The sequence below is a fragment of the Sceloporus undulatus genome, chromosome 2, assembly GCF_019175285.1.
Source record: "Sceloporus undulatus isolate JIND9_A2432 ecotype Alabama chromosome 2, SceUnd_v1.1, whole genome shotgun sequence".
Taxonomy (NCBI): Eukaryota; Metazoa; Chordata; class Lepidosauria; order Squamata; family Phrynosomatidae; genus Sceloporus; species Sceloporus undulatus.
This window is the reverse complement of record NC_056523.1, coordinates 34,822,136-34,850,033: the sequence shown is the minus strand read 5'-3', so window position 1 is coordinate 34,850,033 and position 27,898 is coordinate 34,822,136. Positions and strand designations below refer to the sequence as shown.

At 39.6% G+C, this 27,898-nt stretch overlaps 1 protein-coding gene across 3 annotated transcripts in view; it reads left to right on the top strand.

Moving 5' to 3' along the window:
• FRMD4B (FERM domain containing 4B) overlaps positions 1 to 27,898 on the top strand; it is a 291,444-nt gene that overhangs the window by 238,749 nt on the left and 24,797 nt on the right. For all 3 annotated transcript variants that reach the window (XM_042451936.1, XM_042451935.1, XM_042451934.1), the window contains 7 exons: positions 14,676 to 14,752; positions 15,678 to 15,816; positions 16,356 to 16,497; positions 20,017 to 20,150; positions 20,277 to 20,396; positions 22,910 to 23,141; positions 27,486 to 27,542. In XM_042451936.1, the coding sequence (XP_042307870.1) occupies positions 14,676 to 14,752; positions 15,678 to 15,816; positions 16,356 to 16,497; positions 20,017 to 20,150; positions 20,277 to 20,396; positions 22,910 to 23,141; positions 27,486 to 27,542 (901 nt within the window). The remainder of the gene's footprint in view (positions 1 to 14,675; positions 14,753 to 15,677; positions 15,817 to 16,355; positions 16,498 to 20,016; positions 20,151 to 20,276; positions 20,397 to 22,909; positions 23,142 to 27,485; positions 27,543 to 27,898) is intronic.

The following is a 27,898-nucleotide window of genomic DNA, read 5'->3' as shown; positions in this document are numbered from 1 at the left end:
AAACTGCATTCCCATACTCTAAGGCTAGAACAAAAATGGCCCTGCTTTGCGTAGAAGCTGTTTTGACATCTGTTAAAGATGAAGCAGCAGGGATGCAGTGGCTTAGTGGTTAAGATGCCAGTTCTGATAACCGGAAGATCAGAAGGTTGGTAGTTTGAGGCCCAAGTGCTGCATGATAGGGTGAGCTCCTGTCACTAGTCCCAGCTTCTGCCAACCTAGCAGTTCCAAGGCATGGAAATGCAAGTAGATAGATAGGTACCACTTCAGTGGGAATGTAACAGCGTTCAGTGCAGTCATGCTGGCCACATGACCACCAGAGCAGTCCTTGGACAACGCTGGCTCTATGACTTAGAAACAGAGATGAGCACCGCCCCCTACAGTCGGTTAAGACTAGACATTCATGTCAAGGGACTACATTTACCTTTTTAAAGATGAAGCAGAGCTTTTGAAGAATTTGTTAATGGTTGGGTGTAGAATGATTGTTCCTGAAATGTTTAAGAGCCAAGTTGTTTAATCTTCCAAATTTCTGATGGCTTCAAACTGTTAGCTTTTAGGGCCAAAGCAGCAATGTTTTGTCATTAGGGAGTATTACTGTATGGAAATCTTAGCTGGCTGAAAGCCCTTAATGCCTCAATATTATATACCATGGCTTATTATAATGGTGTCCCTTATATGAAATAGTAAAATGAATATATATATATATATATATATATATATATATATATATATCACAAACTCAGAGTACAGCACAGCACAAGCTCAGAGTACAGCACAGTATAATATGTTACTCATCCTTATAATGATCCTTCTAACAAACCTGTGAAGTTGATAAAGCTCACTGACAATGACTGGCACAGGGCCATAAAAAAACAACACCATACCTGTGTGCAAACTGGAGCTGAGGTCTTCACAGTCCATACTCGGCACTCTAGACAATACACCACCTGTTCTTTGGAGGATGCTCTTCATCAGCAGTTCAGAAATATCATTGGATTTGAGTCATGTAAGAAGACTATCTTAAGTGGGAGCAGATCCTGTGGGTGTCCTGGATCCCATCCCCATAGTTTATCTTATTCTTGGCCTTAAGAAATATTATGTGGCTCACAGGCATGACTCATCCTCTGACGCTTGTATATGAAGTGCACTCTATGTTCTACCCTGATTTTTAGTTGCTCTATCTCAGACTGTGTTTTGCAACTGCAGATACATGAACAGCTATTAAATCTTGTCAAGGATTGCCCCTTCCCTTTAACTGGTGGAGAAGAAGGGAAGCATGACATTTATATGAACTGTAAAGTCTAATGATTAATTCTGTTTTTTAGACTCCCCCCAAAAAATATCATCGTTGATCTCTGATATTCTAAAAGGCAAATTTAAAATTATGTTTAATGTTTAAAAATATATTTATTTCAGTTCCATGAGAACTGTGTGCCTTCTGTCAACAGTTAGCTTTGCAACGTTTGAAACTTAACACAACACTAAAATATAGGGTGCAAAATGCATTTTCCTGTGTAGAAATTATTTTAAAAAGAGAAAATTGTAGTTGCAAACTTCTTCCAGCAAGGAAGCACAGATGATTGGGCTCAGAGTATGTATAACTGGGAGTCCCTCTTGGTGATGAATGCAGAGTCTTCAGTCTTCATGGACAGGGTGACTAGAAACATGACTGGTCCAAGGCCAGATTGGCATCTGAATAATGCTTCAACATTGACAATGTTCACTGTTCCCTGTACACCCCTGAGGGTAGTTTAAAAGGTAGCTTAGTAGGTACAGGGAGCACACATTGCACCCTGTAGCTATGCCCTCCAAAACAGTTGCCTGCTGCTTTTCTCACTTCTCCTGCATCTGCTGCCTCATGTGGCTGCCTCTCTCCGCCTACCAGCAGGACTGACCTGCTAGCAGAAAAGGAGCTAAAAGGTTAGATCAAAATTGGACCTTTGTATGTGCTCTGAAACCAAATCACATGCTATTTATTCAGTTTAGGAACAAGTCTCAAATTTGCAAAATGAAATGACTCTAGGATTGGTCAGTGCCTGGAATGGGAAACTACTACATATACTTGTCCAGATTTCTACCACAAGTCATAGGCTATCAATTAAACATCAAACTAAATTAACCATATTGCTAAAGCCACTATAGGAAATTTAATTTTATGCCCCTCCCCTTGTAAAAATAAAACTGGTTTTCTGTAGTACTTTCCTTCTCCCAGTTCATGTCATTTTTTCAGTGTGTTCTGCCATCAAGTTTCCCACCACAGATCAGTGAAATAAGGAGAAATGGGTAGGATAAATCTTGCACTGTGTGGTTCTATTACTGTAAAGATGAGACCAGCACAGTCTGTTAGCATTGTCAGTTTATGTTGATGCTGGATGTCTTGAGGCCATTGAGTTGAACAGTGTATCTTTGCAGTGATAATAGGCAGAAGGTACACTATGTAATAATACATTTGCCAGTAGAACCTGTATTTATTCCTTTCCTTAAAATCTCTAAGATCAAAGTAGACGTTTATTGTTCTGTGTATTCCATTGCCTTTCCTGGCATCTTGTTCTTAATGTTTTCAGAATACTTGGAAAAGAACACCTTAAATTGTTCCTAGGTAGTTGGGAAATGTCATTTTTGCGTGCTTACAGCTCTTATGGTTACTCTTGGTTACCAACAGTTTGCTGAAATCTCTGACTTTATGAAACTGGCACATCCATATGAAAAGCAGAACTCTGTATACTGTTTCAAAACATAGGCTAGATTCCTTAAGTGTGTTAACTTGTAAGTCAATTTGACTGAAAAGAAGTGTGTCTCATTTGCAAATGACATTTACATGCTCCGGAATAATTTGTGATAACAGTGTAAGTAAGTACAAGCCAAATATGGGAGAAAGGCTGTAAGGTTTATTTTTCTGCTAAATATCATGTTTATTACTCAGTGGACACATTCCCCCAGATATTTTCATACTTTGCGTGGTAGTAGAAGTACTTGAGCTCTTGCATAACTCCCATTAATTTCATTGAAATTATGCAGGAGATGTTCCCAGCTGATTGTGCCTAGTAGGAGTGGAATGCCCATGCTGTTGAATTATTAACTTATAGTCTTAAGCTTGTTTATTCAGTTGTGGCCAGAGATGTTTGAAAATGCAGCTTTCTGGAGCTAAACAAAGTGCAAGCATTTTCACTTTTTATGGGATGGTGCATTCCTTTTTCTGTCCACGGAGAATTTTTTGCATTTTATAATTTCTCTCATAAATAGCTCCAGCAAAGAAAATAGTCAAAATATTTTCTTTTTCACAAAGCATATGAAGCATATATATGTATGAGCTCAGGAGCGGTATAAGATATTGGTTGAGGAAAGGAAATGCTGAAGAGAAAGAAACCCTAGTTTCCATAGTTAGTATCTGCCTTTGGGAAAGGTACATTCTGGACTACAGCTCCTACCACGGCAATGTGGGATGGGGGTTATGGGAACTGTATCCAAAAAGTGATTTTTCTAGGATCTGGAACTTGAAAAGAACCTTGAGGGGCACTTTTGATACCTTTCCCCAGGCATACTGGCTACCTCCTAGAAGCTGCTTTTCTGTAGAAGCAGAGGGATCTTCTAGCACATTTGAGATTAACTGTTGGCCACTCTATAATACTGCCTAGTTCGGCTTTCTCACAGAAAGTTGGACTGGGATTGCCTCTTCATGTATATGGTCCAAATAAAGGCATGTGCTCTTCCTCACCTCTCTCACACACAAAAATGCCAGACTTGCTTGTATTTTCCTACTGCTTTAGTAGACTTGTGTGATTAACACTGATAACAGGAATGATAAATGGCTAGAGTAAAGCCCTTGCTTGTATGCACAGCAAATGTTTGTGTTCAGTTCTGTGTTTCATGTTATGGCTTTAAGATAAAAGTACTTTAATCCTGTTGCTGGCTTTTGAATATCATTCTTCATGATCCTATACAGTAATGGCAACATGGCCTCACCAATTATCTGCCCTTTAACCCAAGATTTTTATTTTTAATCCCCCCCCCAAAAAATTATGTATCTATTATTTGTTTGTCTCACTACCTAAAGTATTAAGCTGTGCTCTGTGAGGTGACAGAAGAGCAATTGACAAAGGGAGGCCAAGGTAAATTCCACCACTACTCCAGAACAGAATTGTTCATGTCAAACACAAGTCATTGTCAGGGCAGAAAAATCCCTCCCAAGCTGTTGAAGTAATGCCATTCTAACCTTATTTTGTTAAAGTATGCAATGTCCTTCAGAAATGTAACAAACAGGAGGTAGGCAGATTACCCTATCATTGGTATATATTCAGAATTTGAGAACGGATGGAACTACAATTCAGAGGCTCATAAGGATACTTGTGTGAGGGAATAAAAACAAAAAACCTAATGCAGACCAATTTTTATACCCCATTTGTATCCTTGCATTATGCCACAGCTTTCATTTTAGAAGCTTAGATTAAAAAAGTTTTCCCTAGCCACCCTCCCATTCGGTCTTCCCAACAAACCTTTAAGAGAGGTTAGACTAGAGGTTTCCAAGGTTTGGTCTTCCAGATGTTTTGGACTTCAGCTCCCAGAAGCCTCAGCCAGCTTAGCCAACAATCAGGAATTATGGGAGCTGAAGACCAAAAGCCCTCAAAGACCAAAGTTTGGGAACCACTGGGTTAGAATGCACATTAGCAGCTGGACCAAGATCACCTAGACAACTTCAAAGCTAAGTGGAGATGTGAACCTTGGCCTTTCTTAGCCTAGCCCAACAAGTCTAATCACTGTATCATACTCACTCCACATTTATCTTACTGTTTCTTAGTTATAAAAAAGAATGACCTGAGGGATGTGTGAGAGATATTTGAAAGATTATAAACTGTGTGAATAAAATGTATAAAGAACTGACTGCGTAATGGATACTTGATTATGATTGATGTGGAGCTGAACCAGGCTGAAGCAAGAATTGTTAAGATGCCTGTGTCCGAAAAATTGACTGAAAGCCTTCTGGAAAGAGGTGTAACTCAACTTCATACAAACAACTGGGTGGCTACATTTGGTGTAAGACCTAAGGGCTTCATTTGGAAGAATCCACTCTAGTTTAGGATAACTTCTACTTCTCTTTCACAGGTGGAAAATGGAGGCACAAAACATGGATTCTGTTGGAAAGAGCGTGTAGATTTTCCATCTAGAATGTTTCTAATTGTGAAGTAGGCTATTTGTGGACTTTCTGAATATATTTTTAATATTTATTTCCTCACTAGTGGTACCATAAGTAGTAGTAGTAATATTTGCATGCCACTTTTTTTTCAGTGAGCTCAATGTCATTTCTCTTAAAACACAGTATATCCCAAACATATCCATATTCTCCAACAGGCCCAATTTGGCAGGGACAGTCCCTATTAATTCTCTGTCATCCCAATTTTTTCAGCTGCTTTTAAAATGTCCCAGTTTCTCTGTCCTCCTGTTGCATTTCCTTTTTCTCCTCAGTTAATTCAAAGTCCAAAAATAGTTTGCACTAGGTTAACTCAGCAGGGAGGAGGAGGAGGAGGGAATCTTGCCCTTCCCAGTAAGCTAAGCTGTTCCAGTAAGCTGTTCCAGCCTCTCCTTGTTTGTGTGTTCTCCTTTATAAATTACTGTTTCCACCTTGACCACCTTGACCACACACTGATGTTGCTTGACCACACTACACTGCTTTCATTGGTGAAATGTTGAAGGGTATAGGTATCTTCTGTCATGATCTTCAGCTGCTAGATAAAATATGGGATATTTTATATGGGAAAGTAGCTTCTGGAGCAAAGCCTTCAAGCACTCTGTCATTAGTAAGATCTGCTTTTCCTTAAAGAAAGAAATGTGAACTGAACTGCTAATTTTTCTAACTTTTGTAAATTAATATTTTAACTTGATCTTTTTTAAAATTATTGTAAGTCACCTTCAATCCCATCTTGGGAAAATATAAATTCAATAAATACATAAACTTGATCTTTTGTACACCTGAGGGCTAATTAACAGCTTGGAAATCAATGCCATGCATGGTTTCCTTTCTGCTTTATAGGGCCAGCAGCATGCTAGGACCTATTCAGAACTCAGTCATGCTCCCTGCAGAGAGGGCTTATGGTAAGGCAAACACAGAGAGCAAATGCTCAGGCTGGTGACAGTTTTCCTAATGAATTTGCCACTTTGGTGGCATGATTAGAGAATTTAAAAACATAGCCATGTTAGTCTGGAAAATTAGTGTGCAAAGCTGCTACAAGATTCCTTTCCCTAATGTTTACAGAATATCCACCTCCTTATTACTTTGAACAAACAGCAGGGGAACATTCAAAAGCATTATGTTGAACTTGCAGCCTGAATTGGTTAGGTCCATTCTCCAACCTCATTCTGTTGCATATCTAATCCAAACACCATATCGCATGGCAATACTATAACAGAATGATCCACTCTGAGCCTACCTTCTTCCTGCTCTAAGCTTTCACCCTGAGTGCAGAGCCCCTTCTGCGTGGGTGTCCATGAATGCAAAGTTCATTTGCTTTAACATTTGTGTCTCACTTTTTCTCCCAAAACAAAGCCCAAGCTGGTTGATAACAGCATACCTCTCTCCTGTCCAGGAAGGAATGTGAAAAAAATTTAGTTGTGCCAAAAAAAAAAAACAAAGCTACACACAGAAACTAGTAAAAGTAAAAATATATTAAGCAGAATCAGACTGTACAAATTATGCTAATCTCACATTTCAGGTCTATCTACTTTGTGTTGAATTGTAATGGTTTATTTGTCACTTGCCTCTTTTCCAAAATGGGAACTACTTGATTTCTAGATAGCACAGTTTCGTGCTTTAAAAAAAATCCTTGGTCTGCAACGCTACAGCCCCATCTACCACAACCTTTTCATGTGTTTGAGCTCTGCTCTATTCCTTGCATGGGCCCAAGACAATACCTTTTTTCCCAATTGTTGTTGTTGCTTTTGTGTTTCTGCAAGTCATTTCTGACATATGGTGACCCTGAAGTGAACCAATCCTGACAGAATTTGTTCAGAGAGTGTTTGCCATTGCCATCCCCTGATGTTGAGAGAGTGTGACTTGCCCAAGGTTACCCAGTGGGTTTCCATGGCCACACAGGGATATGCACCTTGGTCTTCCAGTGTCCTAGTCCAGCACCCAAACCATTACACCACACTGACTCTCTTTTCCCATAGTTAGGGGACTTTGAAGTAGTACATTGAGCTCCGTAAAGCTCAGATCCAGAATACCTTTCTATATGAGCCTCCCTGAGCTTTTAAGACATTCAGCAAGGGCCTATATTTTGGTCCCTCCAGCATCACAGGCATGTCTAGTGGGACCACAGGAGAGGGCCTTCATGGCTCCCAGGTTTTGGAACTCCCTTCCTAGAAAGACTAGGACAGGTCTTAGGAACTGACTATGAGCAGTTTTTAGAATGTACTGTTTTATTTACTTTTATTTTTTTAAATGAGTTTATTTAAATGGGCTTAATTCTATGGCTAATCCAATAACTTTTTCACTTATGTCTTTGCATGTGTTTTAATCTGAATTTGCCTTAATTTTTGAAAGCCACCTTGAATCCCAGTTTGGGGGGCAAGGTAAAATGTAAATGAAGGAATAATAACAGTGGCCTAAATTTTGTTGCTGGTCCTCCCTAGAGTAGACCCATTGGGGTTTACTTATATATTGACTCACCATTAAACAATTGATTGAGTGGTCCTACTCTGGTAGGGTCAGACAACAAGATTCCAGCCCATAACAATGTTATTTGACAGATCATAGGTTGTTCTCAGCAACGAACCATTGGAAGGTTCATTTATTCATCCAGCACCACCTCTGCAGATTTCCTATGTTCCCAGTAGTGTTCCCACAGGCAACATATATTACAGAGAGGGTGGCATATATTTGGTTGAGAATTATAAATGCCAAAGGAAATTGTCAAGTGGGGGAGGGAGGTTAGGAGTCATTATTAGTCAGAGCGATAAGGCAGAAAAAAAAGGGGGGGAGGCAGTGCTCTCAAGAGATCTTGTTTCACACACACCTCTCTCCCCTTTCTGGTCAGTTGGCACTGCAGGGAAGTGCCACTGGAATGTGGCAGATTCTTCCTGTAGAACCTGTTGCCTTTTGATCAGGTGCATAAGACTGATGGGGAGGACCGCATTTCTCGGGCTCTGGTAAAGTAGTAGGTTGTCATACTGCTCCCTGGCTTGGCCAGAGCTGCAGCTGAAACTTCCTCCCTCCCTTCCTTCTGTGCTGACTTTAAGGTATGCCCCTCCTTCTCCAAGACACCCATCAGCATTGCCTCTTTTGCCCTCCTATGCTCTGATATCTGTGGAGGAGGAAAGAGACAAATGGGGAGAGAAGGTGGAATAGGGAGGCAGCCCTGGTGATGTCAGCAATGTGTCAGAGGAGGGAGGCAGTCTGTGAAACCAGAGTTACACCTAAGTGTCTGAAAACCTGGCAGAGGCATTGAGAGAGGAAGTTCTGCTGCTACAAAGAAGAGGGGAAAGGGGTTGGAGGTGAAGGACTTACCTAAAGTCATGCATTTTTTTAAAAAAGAACAATTTTGACACATGGAGTAACAAAACTTTCAAGGGAAGAGTTTCCACAAAGATCCACGTAAGTGCAGTGAATCTTTCCTTCAGCTTTATGTGCAAGCTGTCTTCTTTTTCTGCTGTGTGTGGGTGAAGTGTTAATACTGCATTAAGTTGTGTAGTTTGGCTTTTCTGAAAGAGCGAGAGGGAGAAGATAGTAATCGGCAGTGACCCAAACTGTATATCTAAGTGGATGGGGAGAGTTTAATTGAAATCAGCTGGTCTGATATCTCAGATGGTTTAAATATTTAAGATCAAAAATGGTAATGAGCTCCTGGTTTTGCCTAGCTGTTGAAACAATCTTACCGGGTGAAAGGTTTCAAATTACCCTTTGATACAGAAGGCTACTTGTTTCATTCCTTGGTTTTATTTCTGTTTGCCGTAGATAGCCTTCCAATTTTTTTTTTAAAGGGGATGGGAGGGATGTGGAATCTATATTCTATTTTGAGGATATTTATACAGTTTTTATGGAACAAGATCTGAGTTTGTCAACAATAAAGATTGTTGATGCATTCCAGCATATCAGAAGCGTGTGGCTGTTTGTTTGTTTTTAAGCAAGTTTATATGCAGACTTTTTAATAAAACACAGTTTGGGCAAAGGCACAGTTTGGAATTGGCAAGATTTCTGAAGATGAAAGGCTTGCAAAATGAGCAGTGCTTGGCTGTTCTGTGAACACATGTGAAGGATTAGGCTTTATTTATGGCACAAGATAAGTGCATTCAAAAATGTAATCTTTTGTGTATTTGAAAGGGATGGTTGCTTGGTGCTGTAGACTACAGTTTATGTTTAGCAGCTGCAGTGGGTACAGGCTGGTTCAGTATATTATATCCCACTGTTGTGTAGAAGAAGAATGCAATTTCTCACTGAGTCCTTTTGTACACATCCTCTGCAAACATTAGCTACATGCACTAAGTATATAGTTTATTGAAAGGGATCCTTTGGACCTCTGCTCAAAAGACAGTTCAGCTGCGCATATGATTGCATCTAAGGAACTAAATACAACCAGGTCTTAGAAAAGGTACTGTTTGAAATTATCAGTCCCTTCATCTAGCATGCCTGGGTGTGTTGGTTGGGTGACCTGTAGAATTGTAGTCCAGAAACACTAACTTTTTCTAAGCACTAAATAAGGCTTACATCTTACATGTATTTTTAAGACTTGTGTCCTTACCTTCATGTAGTTGACAATAATCCAGGTTGAATTTCACTCTTCAGTTTAACAATCATAAGAGCAGATTGTATAGCTGCATTCCTAAGAACTTGAGACTGTCAGTAGACCATGGAATTTATTTCCCTAAAATTATGTACATAATTAATTGTCAAGTAAGTTACTTAAAGACAGTAATTCTTCATGGGAGTCAAAGGAAGACTGGATGAAATCTGGCATTGTGCCATTCTAAAATGTTCTGCCTTCACTTTGATTTGCCCAACAAGCAGGAAAATTCTTTTCATAGTCCAAATACCAACCCTTGGGATATTGTCTCCTGCATCAATACTGGCAACAAAAAGTTTCGGACCAGAATTGCTCTATAGACTCCACCTGTGCAAACTCATTGTCTCCCAAGTGTCCTCCTGGAGCAGCTATGAAAACTCATTGTCTTTGTTTTGCAGTAATGCTCACTGAAGAGGGCTTTTGTAAGCCATGCCACTTCCATCTATAAGCCCAGAGAAACTAAAGGGACTCTGTTATCTATTATCAACAATTTCCTTGGATTGTTAAAGCACAAAGGGAGGCAGTTTTCCATGGAAAGTTGGAGTTATCAGGCATGGAATAAGAAAAAGGGATGTAGTTTAATGGTTAAATCTTTGGCATCTTCAAAAAAGCTGGGAAAGACTCCCGTCTGGATCCCAGAGGAGCTGCCAGTCAGTGTTGGCACTAAAGAACTAGATGACCAAATGAGCTCACTATTAGGCAGCTTCCTACATTTCTAATAGAACTTGAGGTTTACAGATAGGATAGGATATCTTCCCCGCTTCCTCATTATACTGCAGCCTACCCTTTTGTTCATTCCATTTCCCTCATTTTCCAACATTGACTTAAATCTTGTTATTACCCAATTAGAGTAGAACCCAGAATGAATTAAATTTCCCTATGCATTAACTCACCATCCAACAGTTGATTGATTGTGCTCATGCTAGCTGTGACAAACCAACAGGATTCAAGTCTCCATCTCCTTCACACTTTTTTCTTCCCCTTCCAAGCTTTACCCAGTCCTTATTGCTTCACTCTTGCTTCCTGTTCCCACTGAAAAGTGGAACATGGAACTGTTTCAAGGAACTGTGCAATACCTCTGGCATTTCCTATAAAGAAATCCCTAAGGCATAACTTCTTCTGCCACCACCTGAATGCCAACTTCACTCAGAGATTGGCATCAGAAGAACTGCTTTCAGATGTTCTGTTGACGTAGGTTAGAGTTCAAATTTTGATTTCAAATTAAGAATTCAAAATCTCTTTAAGATTATTTTTCTCTGTAATTTTCACACAAGAAAGCTGTCTGGTGGATGTGCCCTTTCTGTACTATTATCATGAAGGTTCATCAAATACCATTTTTTTAAAAAGGAAAAAAGGAAGGGGAAAAAAAGAAATGCATGCCATGAAATGGTAGCCTTACCAAACAGAAAGCATTCACAACACAGCTGAGTGGGGAAGTAATTTTTAGCACTTTTCCCAGTATATGTGAGAAGTGGGACTTTCAGACTACATTGTAGTGTAAGCAGCATCTGTATAAAAGGATGTGTTCAGAAGACACCTGTGTGGCCCAGTGTTCATATTCATTTGAAGTTCTATTGAGTTTACCTGTAGCTGTGCCTAAGCTATGATTATAGTTGGCTTTACAGTGCAATCCAATGCATGTTTACTCAGTAATTAGCTCCAGTATATTCAGTGGGGCTTAGTCCCAAGCTGATGTGCATTAGAAAATACCCTAAATTACATTAGTTTTATTCTGCCTATCATTGTCTCCACTTCCTGTCAAAGACACCAAAGCAGCTACGAAGGTACAATGGACCCTAGTTATACGCTGGGGTTTGGTTCCAAGATCCCCCATGTATAACAAAATCTGTGTATGCTCAAGTCCCGTTAAATATAATGACATAGCAAAATAGTGTCCCTTATAAAAATGGAAAATCAAGATTTGATACTTGAAATGTATACTTTTTTTGAATATTTTCAAACCGTGGATGCTTGAATCGATGTATAAAAAATCCGTGTATAAGAAGGGCTGACTGTAGTTAGCACAGTCTTTAGCATAGGTCTCTGCATAATCTACTGATGGCAAGGGGCTCTCCTGATGCCACTGGACCCCAGCTGCCTCAGTTTCTTGTTGTTGGCTGTGGTGGCTATGGCTGATGGGAGCTGTGAGCCAGAAAAAGAAAAAGGATATCTGGAGGGCACAAGTTGCCCATCAAAATCCATAGTGTTTCTCGGTGCTAGTTTTAATGTTAGTGTGCCACTAGGGTTTGTGGCTCGCACGTTGTGGTAGTGTACTGTGCTTGGTCAAACGTCAGGTAGTAACTCTCCACTATGTTGGAGGGCGACTAAAATGGTGAAAGGACTGGAAACCTTGCCCTATGAGGAACGACTCAGGGAGCTGGGGATGTTTAGCCTGGAGAAGAGAAGGTTAAGAGGTGATATGATAGCCCTGTTTAAATATTTGAAAGGATGTCATATTGAGGAGGGAGCAAGCTTTTTTTCTGCTGCTCCAGAGAACAGGACCCGGAACAATGGATGCAAGCTTGAAGAGATTCCACCTCAACATTAGGAAGAACTTCCTGACAGTAAGGGCTGTTCGACAGTGGAACACACTCTTTCCTCAGAGTGTAGTGGAGTCTCCTTCCTTGGAGGTCTTTAAGCAGAAGCTAGATGACCATCTGCTGGGGATGCTTTGATTTGGATTTCCTGCATGGCAGGGGGTTGGACTGGATGGCCCTTGTGGTCTCTTCCAACTCTATGATTCTATGTTGCCTACATGCATTTGTAACTGGTCTAAGTCATTACATCTCCAAGCAAATTTATTTTTACAACATTACTTAAACAACTGCTGGGTAAATCATAATTCTACCTTATTATTTATTAACAATCAAAGCAAAGCATAAATGGTCTTTGTTCGTTTCCCTTTTTATCTTTTTGAAAATACCGCTTTTAAATTTTTCATGCTATCACAATTTATATGGGATTTTCATTGATTGTTTCTAAATCAAGTTATGGTAAACCTACCTCACCCATACCAACATATTGGCCTGTAGTGAATTTTTAAAACAAAGTAGCAGATATATAATGCTTACCGTTCCAATGCAGATAAGACTATTTGTGACTCATTGTTGCCACTAACATAGAAGAAGTGAGACACACGTACAGGTGGTGACTGGCAGCTTCCATGTCAGTGAGATTTTTCATTCACTACAGCTTTTTTCTCTTGAACTTTCAAGGAGTTATTCTGGATGCCCTAAAATAGATTCATCATCTTAGATAGCTCCTTCAGACTAAAACTCTGACCAGCAGGGACGTAGCCGGGGGGGGGATCTTGGGGTCCAGACTCCCCCATTCCAATAGAAAAATGAATGGTGTGTGCTGCTGCACTGCCGCACCCAAGCCCCATTATAATGGTGGCACTTAGTCTGGACCTCCCACTTCTTAAAATCCTGGCTACATCCCTGTGACCAGATTCATCACCTCACTGACAAGCAACATATCAGCCACTATTGGTATGTGCACACATCAGGGGTGGCCAACTTGTGGCTCTCCAAGTGTTCGGGGACTGAAACTCATATCTCAGCATTACCTATATTGGTTGATGGGAGCTGCAGTTCAACATCTGTAGGGCCTCCACCCTTTGCATCTATTGTTAAAAACAACTGACCACATCCCTTACTGCTTGCATTCCTGTCCCACTCTCCCATGTTCTCTGCCTCTTTGTTCTTTTGATTCTGGAAAATGGGCCAGATTCTGAGCTGCATAATTGATAGATTGATATTTCAGCCTAGAATGGTGCCATTTCTAACCTATGTTCATGTTTTGTGCCATTTGGTACAATTGTCTGTTAATACAATTTATATCCCAATTTTTAGTATTAAAAAAACATTCTTCCAAGGTTACATAATCAAGGTAAAAGAATATTATAAACTGTAACTGATACTACAAATCGCAGCTCTCAAGGGTCTGCTGCCCAGGGCACCTTATAAAAGGCGTTGTGCGGGGAAGAAGAAGCAGTCTGGGATGATTATCTTCTGCCTGCCGTAATACTTTCCTCTGTTTTCTTGCGTCCTTCTCACACAGTGGTTGGTGGTTATGGCTTTATCTGTAGAGGGCACAGTCCATCTGGAGCAGGCACTAAAGTGGCCTTTACCATATTGAGCTTATGATTTCCATAAAAGGAATTTAGCTGCATTTTGAGGAAGAAAGCATGATGCAGAATACAATTATGTCTTGAGTGATATTTACAAAATGACATTATAAAATTAATCTATATGGGCCATAGGATTGTATGACTTCATACATCTGATACCAAAGCTTTTTAAAAGATGACCAGAACTCAATGGGTAATGTGGTAGCTGTGGTGGGAGGAGGTGCAGTGGGAGAAAATTTAAAATTTAATTGTTTTCTTGGACAAAATCCTATTGTTAGGCCTAACTAGAACAGATGATTGAATCCATGGAAACTTGGTAAGCCAGTGCTTCTGTATGTTCAGTTGAGTCAATGGATTTGCATTAGAGGGGACCAACAATAGGATTCAGGTTATTCAGTTTAGTCTGGATAAAATTGGGATGAGAAGAAACAATGTTTGTTATCCTTCATACAGTAGCATTGTTTGTTAGGTAGAAATATTGAAAGGATTGGTTGGGAGTAGAGTATAGGACAGCAAAGGAAGGTGATACAATAGTCTACCAAATGTCAGCAGTAACATTTACAGTATGCATTGTTACAACAAACAGTATATGTTACTACATGGACCTTTTTATGGTAAAAAAGCCAACGGTTGGGATGTGTATGATACATTAATCCTCAAGTGTAACTTGAGTTCCTGTCAAATGAAAACTCTGTGAATTATTAATAATGTGTTAGAGTGATTCAAGAAAGTTTTGGTACTTAAATAATTGTATTTCCTGTTTATTTTTTCCTCAGTTATTTCAATGGAAACAACTGGAGAATCTCTATTTCCGTGAAAAGAAATTTGCTGTTGAGGTTCATGATCCTCGTAGGTAAGTGAATGCTGTCATGTCCAAAAATATTTGATTTGTCATGCAGACAAGAGTGGGAGCCTGAACTTGTCTCGCTGAATTCCAAGGATTGGACCCAACAATATAGCTCTATTGATAGGATTGCTTTCTTTAGTGGAAGTAGGATGGGAAATTATCCCACCCTAAAATCAAGACAGAGCAAGAGGGTAATGTAGAAAGACATCATCAACAACAGCCTCCCCAAAATCATCACTGTTCCTAATGTTAGGGGGGAAAATTGTTCCAGTGGCTCCCATTCTGTTTTAGAAAGCACTATGTGAATTGCACCACTCTCCTTTTTTTCCTCTCACAACGTGTTCTGCCTTGAATTTTTTTTCTTCACCAACTCTCTGCTATTGCCACAAATGTTCTCTTAAGCTGAAGAGTACATTGTGCAACTGTAGGGAGTTGTTTTGAATTTTTGACTCAGCTTTCTAACAAGGAAAAGTAAAAAAAATCTGAGTGTAACAGAAACCTCTTTCTCACTGAGATGGTAAAGCTATATCTGGACTGTACTACTTCCATTGAGCTGTCTGAACTGAAAATTCCTCCATAGAGTTAGTCCTAATCATACAAATATGGCTCAGCTAGAACACTTGTCACTGATGCCTTGCTTTCTTTGTGAAGGGAGTTGTTTGTTTGGAGGAGCATTCAAACATGTCTGCCACCACCCTTCTCACAGGCGATGATAGTACAGCCTAAGCATAACTTTATCAAGTAGATAAGGAGAAATAGGCCAGAGACACTAAAAGTAAAGAAAGGGTTGCCAGTTATTTTGAAGTTTATGGGTTTGTGTTTTAGACACTTTAGTCAAGAGTGTGTTTCACTCATCTGGTTTAAGAGACAGGGGCATGAAGAGGTGTGTCTCAGCAACAACCTTATATGGCCTTTCTAAATTCTGCTTTAGAATTTCAGTGTCAAGAAGGACTTTTGGACAGAGTGGCCTCGTAGTGCAAACCTGGTATGCGAACACTTCTCTGATCAAATCCATCTGGGTTATGGCAATCAGTCAACATCAGTTTTACTTGGACAGAAAACAAAGCAAAGTAAGTTAAAATTGGTCAAGTGCCATTTCTTAGAATGCAAATCTGTCCTTTGCATCTGATATTCCCTCCATGTAATTATCTCTCTTCTGGAAATGAGCCCCCGATATTTCAAGACCATGCAGATTAGTAATCTGTGGTATATTGTCATTTTAAAGAGAAAAAAAACCTTCTAACTTGCAAATGCATCCCTCTCTGGTTAGCTAGAGGTTATTTTTATTCATCACAAGAGAATAGACCTGTGGCAGTTGAAGGCCTTTGAGTCCCAATATTGAGAGAAAGGCAGGATATAAGAAAATAAAATAATAGCAGCAGCAACAATAAAAACATAAAAGTTATCTTGTAACTGAGCAGGAATATGATTATTCAGCCTGTTTCATGCTTTAGTAATCAATGGCCAGGAAATAAATTAAGTGGTAAAGTAATATATTTAGTTCTTTAGGTGTAGTGAAATGTCATCTTTCATTATCTTGCATTTGGAACCATTATCAGAGTCAACCTGATAATAATATAACTTTATGCATACATTTACATTACTTCAGGCAAAAATTCCCTCAGCCAGAAGTTTGGGTGATATTGCAATGGACCTCACAGATATGGGAACACCAAAAGTTTCAAAACTAGCAGCTTTGGAAGCAAAGAATCAACTTATAATGGCCAGCAATGGTAGTTTAATCTCTTCAGGTAAGATTTCTGTCTTGTTTCAATAACTGTATTATTAAACTTGGTGATATGTGTACAATAAATGAGGAAAACTGGAAGAATCCTATTAATTACATAGGAGAAATCCCCCAAACTCCCTCAATGTGTATGGTGACACGAGGTAAATCTTAAACTAAAGGATTTTTTTAAAAAAAATCTCTTCTATATAATAACTCTGCATTGCCAGGAGGATATATATATATATTTATATCCTGCCTTTAAAGTAAGCGATGCTTGAAATGATAAGACTTAAAGTGAGTACAGGAGACAAAATGAGGTCATTTCCCCCAGTCTGAATCCTGCCTCTCTAAATTCTGTCCCCAAATTTTTAGCATTGCAATATCTTCAGTTCAGCATTTGGAAATACAGGTATTTAAAGAAAGAGGCAAGCAACACAGCCAAACATGAAAGTTTGAATGACTTTCAAAGTTTCACTTTCTCCATTTGCTAGAAATTTGGAGTCTGAAGGGAAAATGCATTTGGGGAAGCAAAATTCTTAGTTGGAGGGCAATGTCTTCATTCCCCCCTCCCCCAGTCATTATACCCCTGAATGGATACATTTCCTGATTCTGTTAGTTCTTCACTTTAAAGTGGGGAAGATGTGAGGAAGATAGTGTTGTCTTACTTTTGTCTTATGAGAGTCTTTTGTCTTCACTCACTGCAAAGAACCTTGTTCCTTTTGTAATCACTGTAATTTCTACTGATTAGATTTGCTTTGATTTATATCTTGCCCTTCCTTGACTCTTTGACCCCCAAAATTGTTCCTGTTCTGAATCCTCCCACCTTCCTGCAGCCCTGTGGAACTTTTGCTGAGTGTCAGGAGGGGAAAGTGTAGATTTGAACACATGAAGCTGTCTGAGAAGTGAACAGTCACCTCAAATCAGGTGGAGACCTGTCACATCTAAGCCTTTCCATTCTAATTCATTCATAAGCGGTCATGACTGGCTTAATTTTAAACCATAAATGTAGGCCATTTCCACCTTGCCCCAGAAACTCCTTGTGTTTCACATTGTTCAGGAGGCATGCTCCACCCTCCAGACAGGTTTTGGGGTGAGGAGGCACAAGGAACAGGAAATTTCCCTCTGTGCCCCTCCTTCCATACACTTATCTTGGAATGAAAGCCATAATATGCAAAGATGCTTTTAAAAACAAACAAACAAACAGTGTGGCAATCAAATAAGAGCAAGAAGAAAATCAAGCAACATCAGCCAGTTAAAATTGTGGGTTTATGTGTTCCCTTTGCCCATCTCTTAAAATCAAACTCAGTTATTATAAGAGGAAATTCAAGATGGCTTTAAACACATCCAGTTTCATCCAGTTGGGAACTTGTAGCCTATCTAGAACTTCTAGAAGAAGTGGGTGCCAACACTTAGTCCTCCATCCATTCCTTGAAGAGCCCAGGTGGCGCAGTGGTTAAAAGCCTGTACTGCAGCCACTCACTCAAAACTATAAGGTTGTGAGTTCAAGACCAGCAAAAGGGCTCAAGCTCAACTCAGGCTTGCATCCTTCTAAGGAGGTCGCTAAAATGAGTACCCAGATTGTTGGGGGCAAATTAGCTTACAGTTGTAAACTGCTTAGACATTGTTTAGGTAGTATTAAGCAGTATATAAATGAAGCTTGTTTTGTTTGTTTGCATTCATGCATTCTGGCTTTTCCAGAGCCACCTGCCAGGTTTTACTTAAGGGATGGACAATGTTGCCCATTTTCACCATCCATAGACTTCAGCAGGCTGAACCCACATCCTCCAACACCCCACCAAATGGTATGAACATGGCAAGTTGCACCCACAGAAGCCCCTGTAGAGCATTAATAGCCATTTATGAGGTATTCCATGTGGAGGTGAACCTTTAGGCCTGAAATAGCATTTTTTTAAAAAATTAAAGAAACATTTTTAAAGCGTTATTTGGGGTCTGGGGAAAAAGGGGGCCTTCAAGAGAGGGAGAAAGCCCAGAGGCTTCTAGACATTGTCACACTGATTGGGGCAGGAGACGATAGTGCAGAGCCTATGAGTTTGCTAACCTCTATTCTAGGCTATCTTGGTCCAGTCAATAGCATCTGTGACTGCTACAATCTTGTGGAAGCTTGTCTCCCATCATATTCTGCCACTGTCACACAGTATCATCTGTTCTCTACACAGTCATGCTGCGGAGGGCAAGAGCTAGTGTGATGTTATTCCTAAACCTTTTTAATCTCACTACAGATTAGAATTTTCTACCCATCCCAGCCCTAGATAGCCACATAACAAGTATTTGTTTCTAAGGAAAGGAAATGTATTCATAATGTGTTTCTACTACAGTACAGGCAACCAGATCTACTTTAGTGCAGGCAATCTGAATGGTGTGGGCAACATTTAGAGCAGCTTTAGGAACATTCAACTACAAGTAACATATAAACCTGCTTTGAATCCCATTGTGGGAAAAAGGTGGGATATAAAACCTTGACATAAATAAATAAACAAGTTAGCATTTTCTCTTTTCTGCCTTGCTCAGCTATCCTGCATTTCCAAAGACTCAGAGGGATCCTGTATGATACCTAATTCTATAAGAACTGAAGCAGCCAATTTGCTTATTGTTCACTGTATTGAAGGAAAAGTCTAGTCCTATGGGATTGTACTACTTAAAACCCTAAATCAAGCTCAGCTTTATATCTTTAAAACAAGGATGGGGTGCCACTGAGAGCTATGTTGGCTATTAGTTCCCACATACATGAGCCAATACAACCAATAGTAAGATTGTGCAAATTGTAGTCCATAACATGTTGGGAGAGGTGCAAAGGTTTCTTACACTTGCTACACTACAAGCAAGGGGAAGGGAAGTGTTTATCTGGTTTTGGCTGTACACACATTGAAAGCCCTGTTTAATGACCAGGGCACACCACAGATGCTTATACTTCTAGCTCTGTAAGGACTATTCCCAATACATTTGGAAGGCTCAGAAGGTAAAAATCAAGCAACCACAGGAGCTTGCTTTTCATATTTCTTGACTGACATTTCAGCCTCGTGAGTATGAGGAGTTATACAACAGGTTTTTCTCTGTACATATTTTTTCTCTGCATGAACAGAGGTGCCTATTGCATTTCAATGTAATACAGCTATGATTTGAAAAATCTACTTTGAACTATGAAAAGATGTCAGATTACCCTTCAAGACCAAAGAAAAGAATGGATTGATAATCTGGATTAATAGTCACAGGAGTGAGCAGAAAAACTTGCCATCTGGAGTGTTGTTGATAACAATTGCAACTATTCCATTCTCTTGCTGTTTTGGTTTTCCATTTATGCCCCACCCCAAAATAGTAAAGATTATGTGGTCAGCTGAGAGTCCTCATGGTGTTTATATTAGGGTTCTCTCTTCATTTTCTTTATTTTTTTCCCTATAAACAAAAATAATGCTCTAGGGCATTTCTCCAAGCCTGCAGATCCCTCCTCCTTGTGATGGGCTGCAAAAGAAATGGTGCTCAAATCCTAAGGGTCAGAAATTACAAGAATGATTTGCTCTTACAGGGTCTCAAGATTCGGAGGTCAGTGAGGAGCAAAAGAAAGAGAAAATCTTAGAACTGAGAAAGAAAGAAAAGCTTTTACAGGAAAAGCTTCTGCAGAAAGTGGAGGAGCTGAAGAAAATCTGCCTACGGGAGGCGGTGAGGCCTGTTCATTACTTTCCTTTTGTGTGTGTGTGTGTGTGTGTGTGTGTGTGTGTGTGTGTGTGTGTATCAGGACATAGTAATTCTACAGTTCCTAATTATGCATTTTCTTTCACTGCATAGGAGATCACTGGGAAAATGCCAAAAGAATATCCTCTGAACACAGGAGAGAAACCTCCTCAGGTCAGAAGGCGTGTTGGCACAGCATTTAAATTGGATGACAATTTACTTCACTGTGAAGAGGTAAGTATAAGTTCTGCTGGAGGTTTCATCTGCAAAAATGTGGCAACTGAAAGTGCTAGTGGAACACCTCTTAAAACACTGAGCCTCCTGTTGACTTTGATGCATACAACCTTCACTGTTTGGTTTGTGTCAGGTCAGTGAAAGGAGATCTCAGACAGGAGGATTGGTGGAAATATGTGCAGGCACGTTCTGAAGCAAAGATTAAACCTCTCTTAATTATTTATGTGCAGAATTCAGTCCTTACGTAATGGCTTTAAAAGCTATCTGGTCTCAGTCAAGAGCCTCCTTCAACTTTATTTAAATTCCTGGGAATTGCAATCACTGGTTTCAGTAAAGCTTGTAACACATAGGAGTGTCCTTTGTAAATTTGGTTCCACCAAATTACACTGGTTTTTCTTTAGACCGTATACATGTTTTGCCTTTATATTGTGGTTAAGAAACTACTCTCTTTACCTCACTTAGAAAGCTTGTTGGTTGTTGAAAGGGAATGGGATGAATTATTATGTGCAGCTCCAGCATGTTTAGTTTGAATTTCTTGTACATTTGCTTTTTTGGGAGGTTGTTGTGCATTAACTTTTCAGAGTCTTAGATTCACACCATTTTCTTTGGATTTGAATAATAGATTTGTCTGTTGGCTGCTAGGTACTGTTGTGAACCCTGGTGGTGCAGTGTTTAAATGCCTGTACTGCAGCCACTCACTCATAAACTACAAGGTTGTGAGTTCAATACCAGCCAGGGCCTTAGGGTCAACTCAGTCTGGTATCCTTTGTTAGGGGCAATTAACTTACACATTGCTTAAGTGCACTGATAAGTGGTATAGAAATGTACTTGCTACTTGCTCATAGCTAAGATGGGAAATAATATAGGGCACTGACAAGCTGAAAATCTTGGTTGTGGTAACCTGATGGAGATGCAGGCACTCTTTATTCACACAGAGGTGTGGCACCAACAGTGGTTTCCACACTGTTAGGGGTGTATGTGGAGAAACATTAGGAGAGGCTACAAAATTGTATTTTCTTACTTTCTTTCTACAAATAATGTTCTCCTCTTAACAATCCCCACTGCTACATTTTCAGCAGGATTTCTTGAAACTTTCTCCAGACTCCACATACTGTCAGAATCTTGTAACTGTTCTGTCCCAGCTCTGAGCAGATTGGGTAGGAAGAACTGCCCTCTCACAGAAACATACATCAGTATGTGCACTGCAGTGATGGTGATGGTGACAATGAACTTCATTATACCACTCCTTTCCCCAAACATCTTAGTCCCCCATCTATGTACAAGTCAGGAGTTGTTGGGGTGAGGGTTCGTGGGCCAAATTATTTGCAGTGAATAGTTTAACAATTTCATTTAATGTGTGGTGATATTTAGACTTCTGTTCAAGGGCTAGAAAAATGATAAGCCAAAATAGGTTCTTAATCCCATTATACCTGTATGCTAGGAAGAAAAAAGGTGACTAGCGGAGATTTCTTAGGATTAAGTACAGAGTTTGAAAAAACTACTTTTAAGGACTAGAATTCCTAACTGGTAGTTAGGGTGCCTCTGTTTGTGTTTGTAGGTAGGTAGATAGGTAGGTAGGTATGTTGTGAATAGATCCTCAGATGGCCAGAAGCTACTCCAAAGTTCAGGGATTTTCTCTAGGAGAGAGATAACAACTATTCCAGTTCTTGCTTTGCACCTTTGTGTTTTATCAAAGTGTCCTTCCATGCTTCAGATGTAAACTGCCTTGGCTTTTAACTTTCGTAGTGGCTTTGGTTTAGAGTATTTCACACCTCTTTGCCAATAGGAACCCATTCTCTTGAGTGAGACAATTACAAATAATGCTCCCTCTTGAATATATCACTATAAAAGCTTTTGAAGCAAGACATAAAAAGGCATTGCTTTGTTACTCTCCTGTGTGCAACCTTTCATCTATGTTGTTCATAATTGTTTGTAAACTTTGACTAATAGAGCTTCCAGCATTTCAGAACATCATTATATTAGTGTTAGCACTTTGCTAAACCTTTTGCAGAAAAGCTTAACAGCAGTTTGTTCTCAGCAGGGCAATATAAACACATTGATGGTGCTGGAGAGATCTTGGTATTTTAGTTTCTGGTGACAATGTGTGAAAAGGTTGACCATTTTAGAAGTATCCTAAGGGTGTCATGGTAAAATCTGGATAAAATGAAGGAGCATGGGGAAGGAGAAAAAAGAACCTTGTGGTACCTTAAACACTTCTTTATTTTAGTATTAGTTTTGTGAACTAGTGTCTACTTCCCTAGATGCATTGATAGAGTATATATAGTATCTGACAGTAGAACTAGGGAGCACAGTGTAGGAGATTAGCTTCCAACATCACACCTCCTAATCCTATACATAATTTTAGAGGTGCAACGTTCTCTGTGTTAGATATGATGAAATATATTATAGTGTGATTTTTGCTGTTGTCATTGTTCAGGTCTTACAGCTTGCCTTAAATCTAGAATCCAGTGTTTAACATCCCCATTATTATTTCTGTTTTCTGGTTGGTATAGGACCCAGCTTTGCAGAATCTGGAGAGCAACTTTCTCATACAACAGAAGCTGGTGGAAGCTGCTAAGAAGCTCGCTGGTGAGCCAGACCTGTGCAAAAATGTGAAAAAGAAAAGGAAGCAGGAGTATGTGGAAGCAGTGAAAAAGCTTCAAGAAATTGAGAACTCCATTAATGAATATAGGATCAAGTGTGGGAAGAAACCTGCTCAGAAGGCAACCTTGACCTTACCATCAGGTATCAAAATTGATATTCTAATGAGGTGGGAAGGAGAAGGATCTGTTTGTTTGTTTTTAGTTCTGTTTTATTTGGAATGTTTTCTTCTGCAGAACAGAATAAAATAAAATACTTGATTTGGATTCAAATTTCAGATAGACAAATCTTGCCCAGTAGAAATCTGTAGGTTACCTCCCCCCAGTACCTGCTGCATAGTCTGAAGTTTACCTGTAATCTAATTTATGTAAGATGTGGTTGAAAGGAAATATAGACAGAGACAGGAGCACAAGCACAGGCTTGTTCGAATTACTGGGCAGAGAAGGACTGGCGGCATCCTTCCAGCCAAAACTAATGCAGTACCTCATTCTGTTATGTGTTGGATGCTGATCTGAGCAGAAATTGCATATTCTGTGTATGTGTGCGTGCACATGTGTGTCAGGGGGAGGAGATCTTTGTTAATATTGGGTCTGTTATGAGTCAAGGTTATGAGTCAAGCTTAAAACAGGAGTCCCATCCCTCCCAGCCCCACACAGCTACCAACAAATGTAAGAAGAAGTGACATGGAGAGGATAGGGAAGGAGGACAATAAAAATGGTATGTCGGTTTTTTAGCACTCAGAAAAATGGCAAGAATGTAGTGTTCCTTGTTGAAGAGTAAATAATATTGCAATAATGAGAAAGTTAAAAGATTCACTGTAAAAGAAAGTATAAGGTACCTGTAAATACTGTTCTTTTCTCAGAGTTGTTATTTCAATGTTGAGCCAAACTGTTGACACTGGCCCAGGAATGCAAAATTCCAGGCACATGAATGACTCAAAGCATAAATAAGGTATATCCAGAGGTATATTTTAATGTACAGCAAGGTGAGTGATCCTGTCTAGATTATTTGGGAGGCAAGTCATCAGTTATCTGCCTGGAAAATCATTTCTGAAGTATCAACATTCCAAGGCTGAGTTTCAGAAAATCCAGATTAAGCCTCTTTAGTTTCAAATTAAGTCACTCCAGCTGCACCCATAGCTGATGGCTTTTGATTTCCATTATGCACCATGCTGTTGGTTTTTTCACAGAGAATCCTGTTTACAGGCTGGAAATGCAGCAGTGAGTAACTGGAAAGTCCTCTTTTATTTGTATGTTTGTAGCTTAATTATTCTGGCCCCAGACCTGTATTGCAGAGAATAATATAAAAGTTTGTCAGTGGAACAGTTCTACATATCTTTTCTCCACCATCCTAAACTCACTGCCACCCCCGTCACACACACACAAACAACACACAGCTATTCAGTGGCTGGTAGAGCATATAGGGATTAGAGAAGACTGGCTATGTCTCCATGGCCAGAGACCAAACAAGGACATCATCAGCTGAGATCTGCCAGGATCCTCAGGGCATCTGAGTAGATGTGTTTCATCTAGCCAGATATTTCTCCCACCCCCTCACTCTCCACCAGTCACAGAATGACTGCAGAGAGGGAGCTATTAGAAAAAAATTGTGAGTCTTGAGTAGGAGGGCTTTGGTCACTGTTTAGGCAGAAAGAGAATACCAACCTTCACAACAACCAAAAAAAGAATGCAGAGGCACATGTTGGACACTTGCGCATGTCACTAACAAGATGCTAGGCTTCAGTCTCTCATCTGTATTTTTAATTGAAAGGTTAATGTAAACAAGAAGGTAGAGACTAAGTAACAAGCTTTTCTTTTACAGTATTGCATTTTAAAAGTAATAATATATGACTATTTCATTTAATTTACCAAAATGCCTGATTCTGTTCTAGTTTAATAGCATCCAGAGGGCCCCATGCATTCAGGTGCTTTATTCTGGATTGTTTTAGTACCCTGTGTTGTCAATCACTTTATCTAATTGTAAGCAACACAGGATTGAGCAGACAAGGAGGAGGCTGAATACAGGAAAAAATATAGGTATGAGTGATTGGTCCATAGTTGGTGCCAGTGTTTGAATGAAATGTTGAAATGTGTAGAGGGTTTAGTTTAGTTCATCAAAATGAAGACTAAGAGGATTACATCAGTTATAGATTTCCAGCATTACCACAGGGAGAGAATGTCTAGATAAAGAAAATGGATTCTGTAGTCAAGTAGAAGAAAGCATGAGAAATGCCAGTAGCTGGCAGTGAAAACTGGACGGTTCATTGGAGAGCTTTATGCCAGAACATGAAATGATCAATGGCTGTGCACCAAGAAGAGACCAGTTTCATCTACTCCACAATGTGCAGCAGGAGGGAGGCCTGACAGCTTTACACTGAGCCGTGGAAACTGTGCTGCAGGCTGACATTGCTGCTGGTGTGACTGCTTTCTGGGTATTGACATTCTGTCTGCCATGGGACTGGCATCAAGTCATCTTATGCTAGACAATGTCTGGTTTTTTTAAAGCTACAGTTTGCATATTGCCCCTTTTGTCTAATGTTGGAACTTCAGCTCAGAGCAACAATAGCATAGCTGTGATGTATATGTTTGGCTGCTAAATATGATGGTAGTGTTCTAAACTTGTATTTCTTGACATAACATTTGTTTCCCATAGATAACTGATTGGCCACTGTGGAAACAGAGTCTGAACCTTTGGTCTGATCCACCAGGGCTGTACTTATGTTTTTAGGATTAGGGGGGCAGTTGTTGTAACCTTCTCTGCTCTTGATCCAACTAGAAGCAATGTGAGAGCTACTTTGCTAGAGCTTTCTATAATAAAATTAGTGGCAGTCACCCTTCCTAAATCCATGTTCCTCCCTTGCCCCCAAATTCAGGAATCTATTGGCTTGGCTCTGTCATCAGCACTGGATCCCTCGGTGACTTGACTCTCCTTCAAAAATCATACGGCTATTTTCATGCTAAAACATTAAAAGGTTTACACACAAAGGCGCTGTAACTGGAAGAAATTACTCAAAGCTGCCCACAGTTCTTTGGGTCCCCCCCCCCAAAAAAAACTGAGGATACAAAAATGACATCAGGTTCTAAACAGTATAGAAAAGGAGCAAAAAACACTAATCTGGGAAATGATGCAGTGAGTAATAATTGGAGCACATTATAGTAGATTATCTGTATGCTTGCACCTGCATTTAAACATCTAGAAAATAAATAACGATAGTGTGGTAACAAACAGGAAGAATCTTTCCAAGGCTGATTTAATGTGGGCTGTAGATGCTGAAATGGCAACCTGTCCTCTAATACTGGTCTGTACCAGAACAAAACCTAGGATTTTCAGATACCCTTTTTCACATCTGTAGCAGTTCTTTGTTGAAGACTGCTCAGAACAAAGAAAGGCAGATAGAAGTAGATGTGTCAATATATGAGGCAGAAGCTACAATGGAGAGGAGAGGCACGTTGATTTATAGCCATTTGGTAGAGGAAAGACAGAATAGGAAAGTATAGTTACATTTAAGTATTTATTTTCAGCAGGGATTAAAAGTTTGCTTTTTTTTGTTAATATCAGCTAAAAATAAATAATAATTGAAGAAATAACAAAAAAAAAACCTTTGAGTCACTCATTTACTATTTTACAATATGTAGTACCATTTTAAAATATTCTGACTCTTTCCCAGACAAGACAACTGTAAGCTGCAGCCTATCAATTATGTCTGCATTTCCCAAGTGCACTACCCATCTCAGAAAAAAACTATTCTCAATGTAGACAGTGACTAGCACTTTCTAAATCTTCTGGATCTTCTTAAAGGCTTTCAAAACATTATCTTTGACAGTACCTAGCCTCATCATTATTCTGAATTAATGAGCATTTCAGAAAGTTGAAGTCTCTCTCTCTGGTACCCCACAGTGAACACTGCAACTATGGATTTTTGGAGCAGCTCAGTAGAAGATAGAGTGACAGGGAATAGCAGCCAAACTGAGAGATTAAGTATGTTTTGGCAGCTACGTATATCCACAGTCTTGTCAGTGTCACTTGGCCTAGCTGACTGGAAATGTTTCTAGTTTGACTCCAGTGGATTGCAGTGTTTAACACTTGTGCAGAGTGCAACAAATGTTGTGTGTATATGTAGCCCAGAATCAATAGACACTATTGTGAAATGGAAAAGAATTTTAAAAATTGCTAACAGCTGATTCATCTGGCTTTATTCTTCATGGTATCTGTGACCAGTTAAATCTCTGACTATGCCAAAGATACTTATTTTGCTTGGGTAGCCAATACTCCAACTACAAAATGGATTCTGGATTTGTTTTTCACATATAGGTTTGCAATTATGTTTGTGGTTACTTTTGCTGTATTAATTTGGTTTTGCCTCATTATATCCTAACCTATACGTGGACATATACCTGTGTGGGTACATCCAATCCTGATGGTCATATATATTTCATATTCCAAACTTAAACTTTGCCATTATTAACCATCAATTCTCTTCCCCTACAGAGGACATCATTCCATCTGAGAGCAGCTCTTTGTCTGATACAACAACATTTGATGATGGTACGTGGCTCTTGCTCTTCAGTTCAACTTCACACTGCAAAATTGTGCACTGCCTTCTCTGGAACCTCTTTCTCTACTCCAGGCAGGGGCCCAAGACTCCAAATGTTTACACAGTGTGAACTGGTGCCTTACAAAAAACCATGCTGTATCATAAAGTAGAGTGCCCAACAACTGATCCCATGAAGCAACTGGATCCTAAGACCAGTTATCTAAATCTCCCCTAACATTCTCTTCTTACAACCAGTTGTGTCACACACAAATCCCAAAGAAATTCTCTATAGAGTTGGAAAGACTTCTTAAAAATGTGAGATAGGACTTCAGAGACTTCAAGGAAGAATAGGAGGGGAAGGAATAGG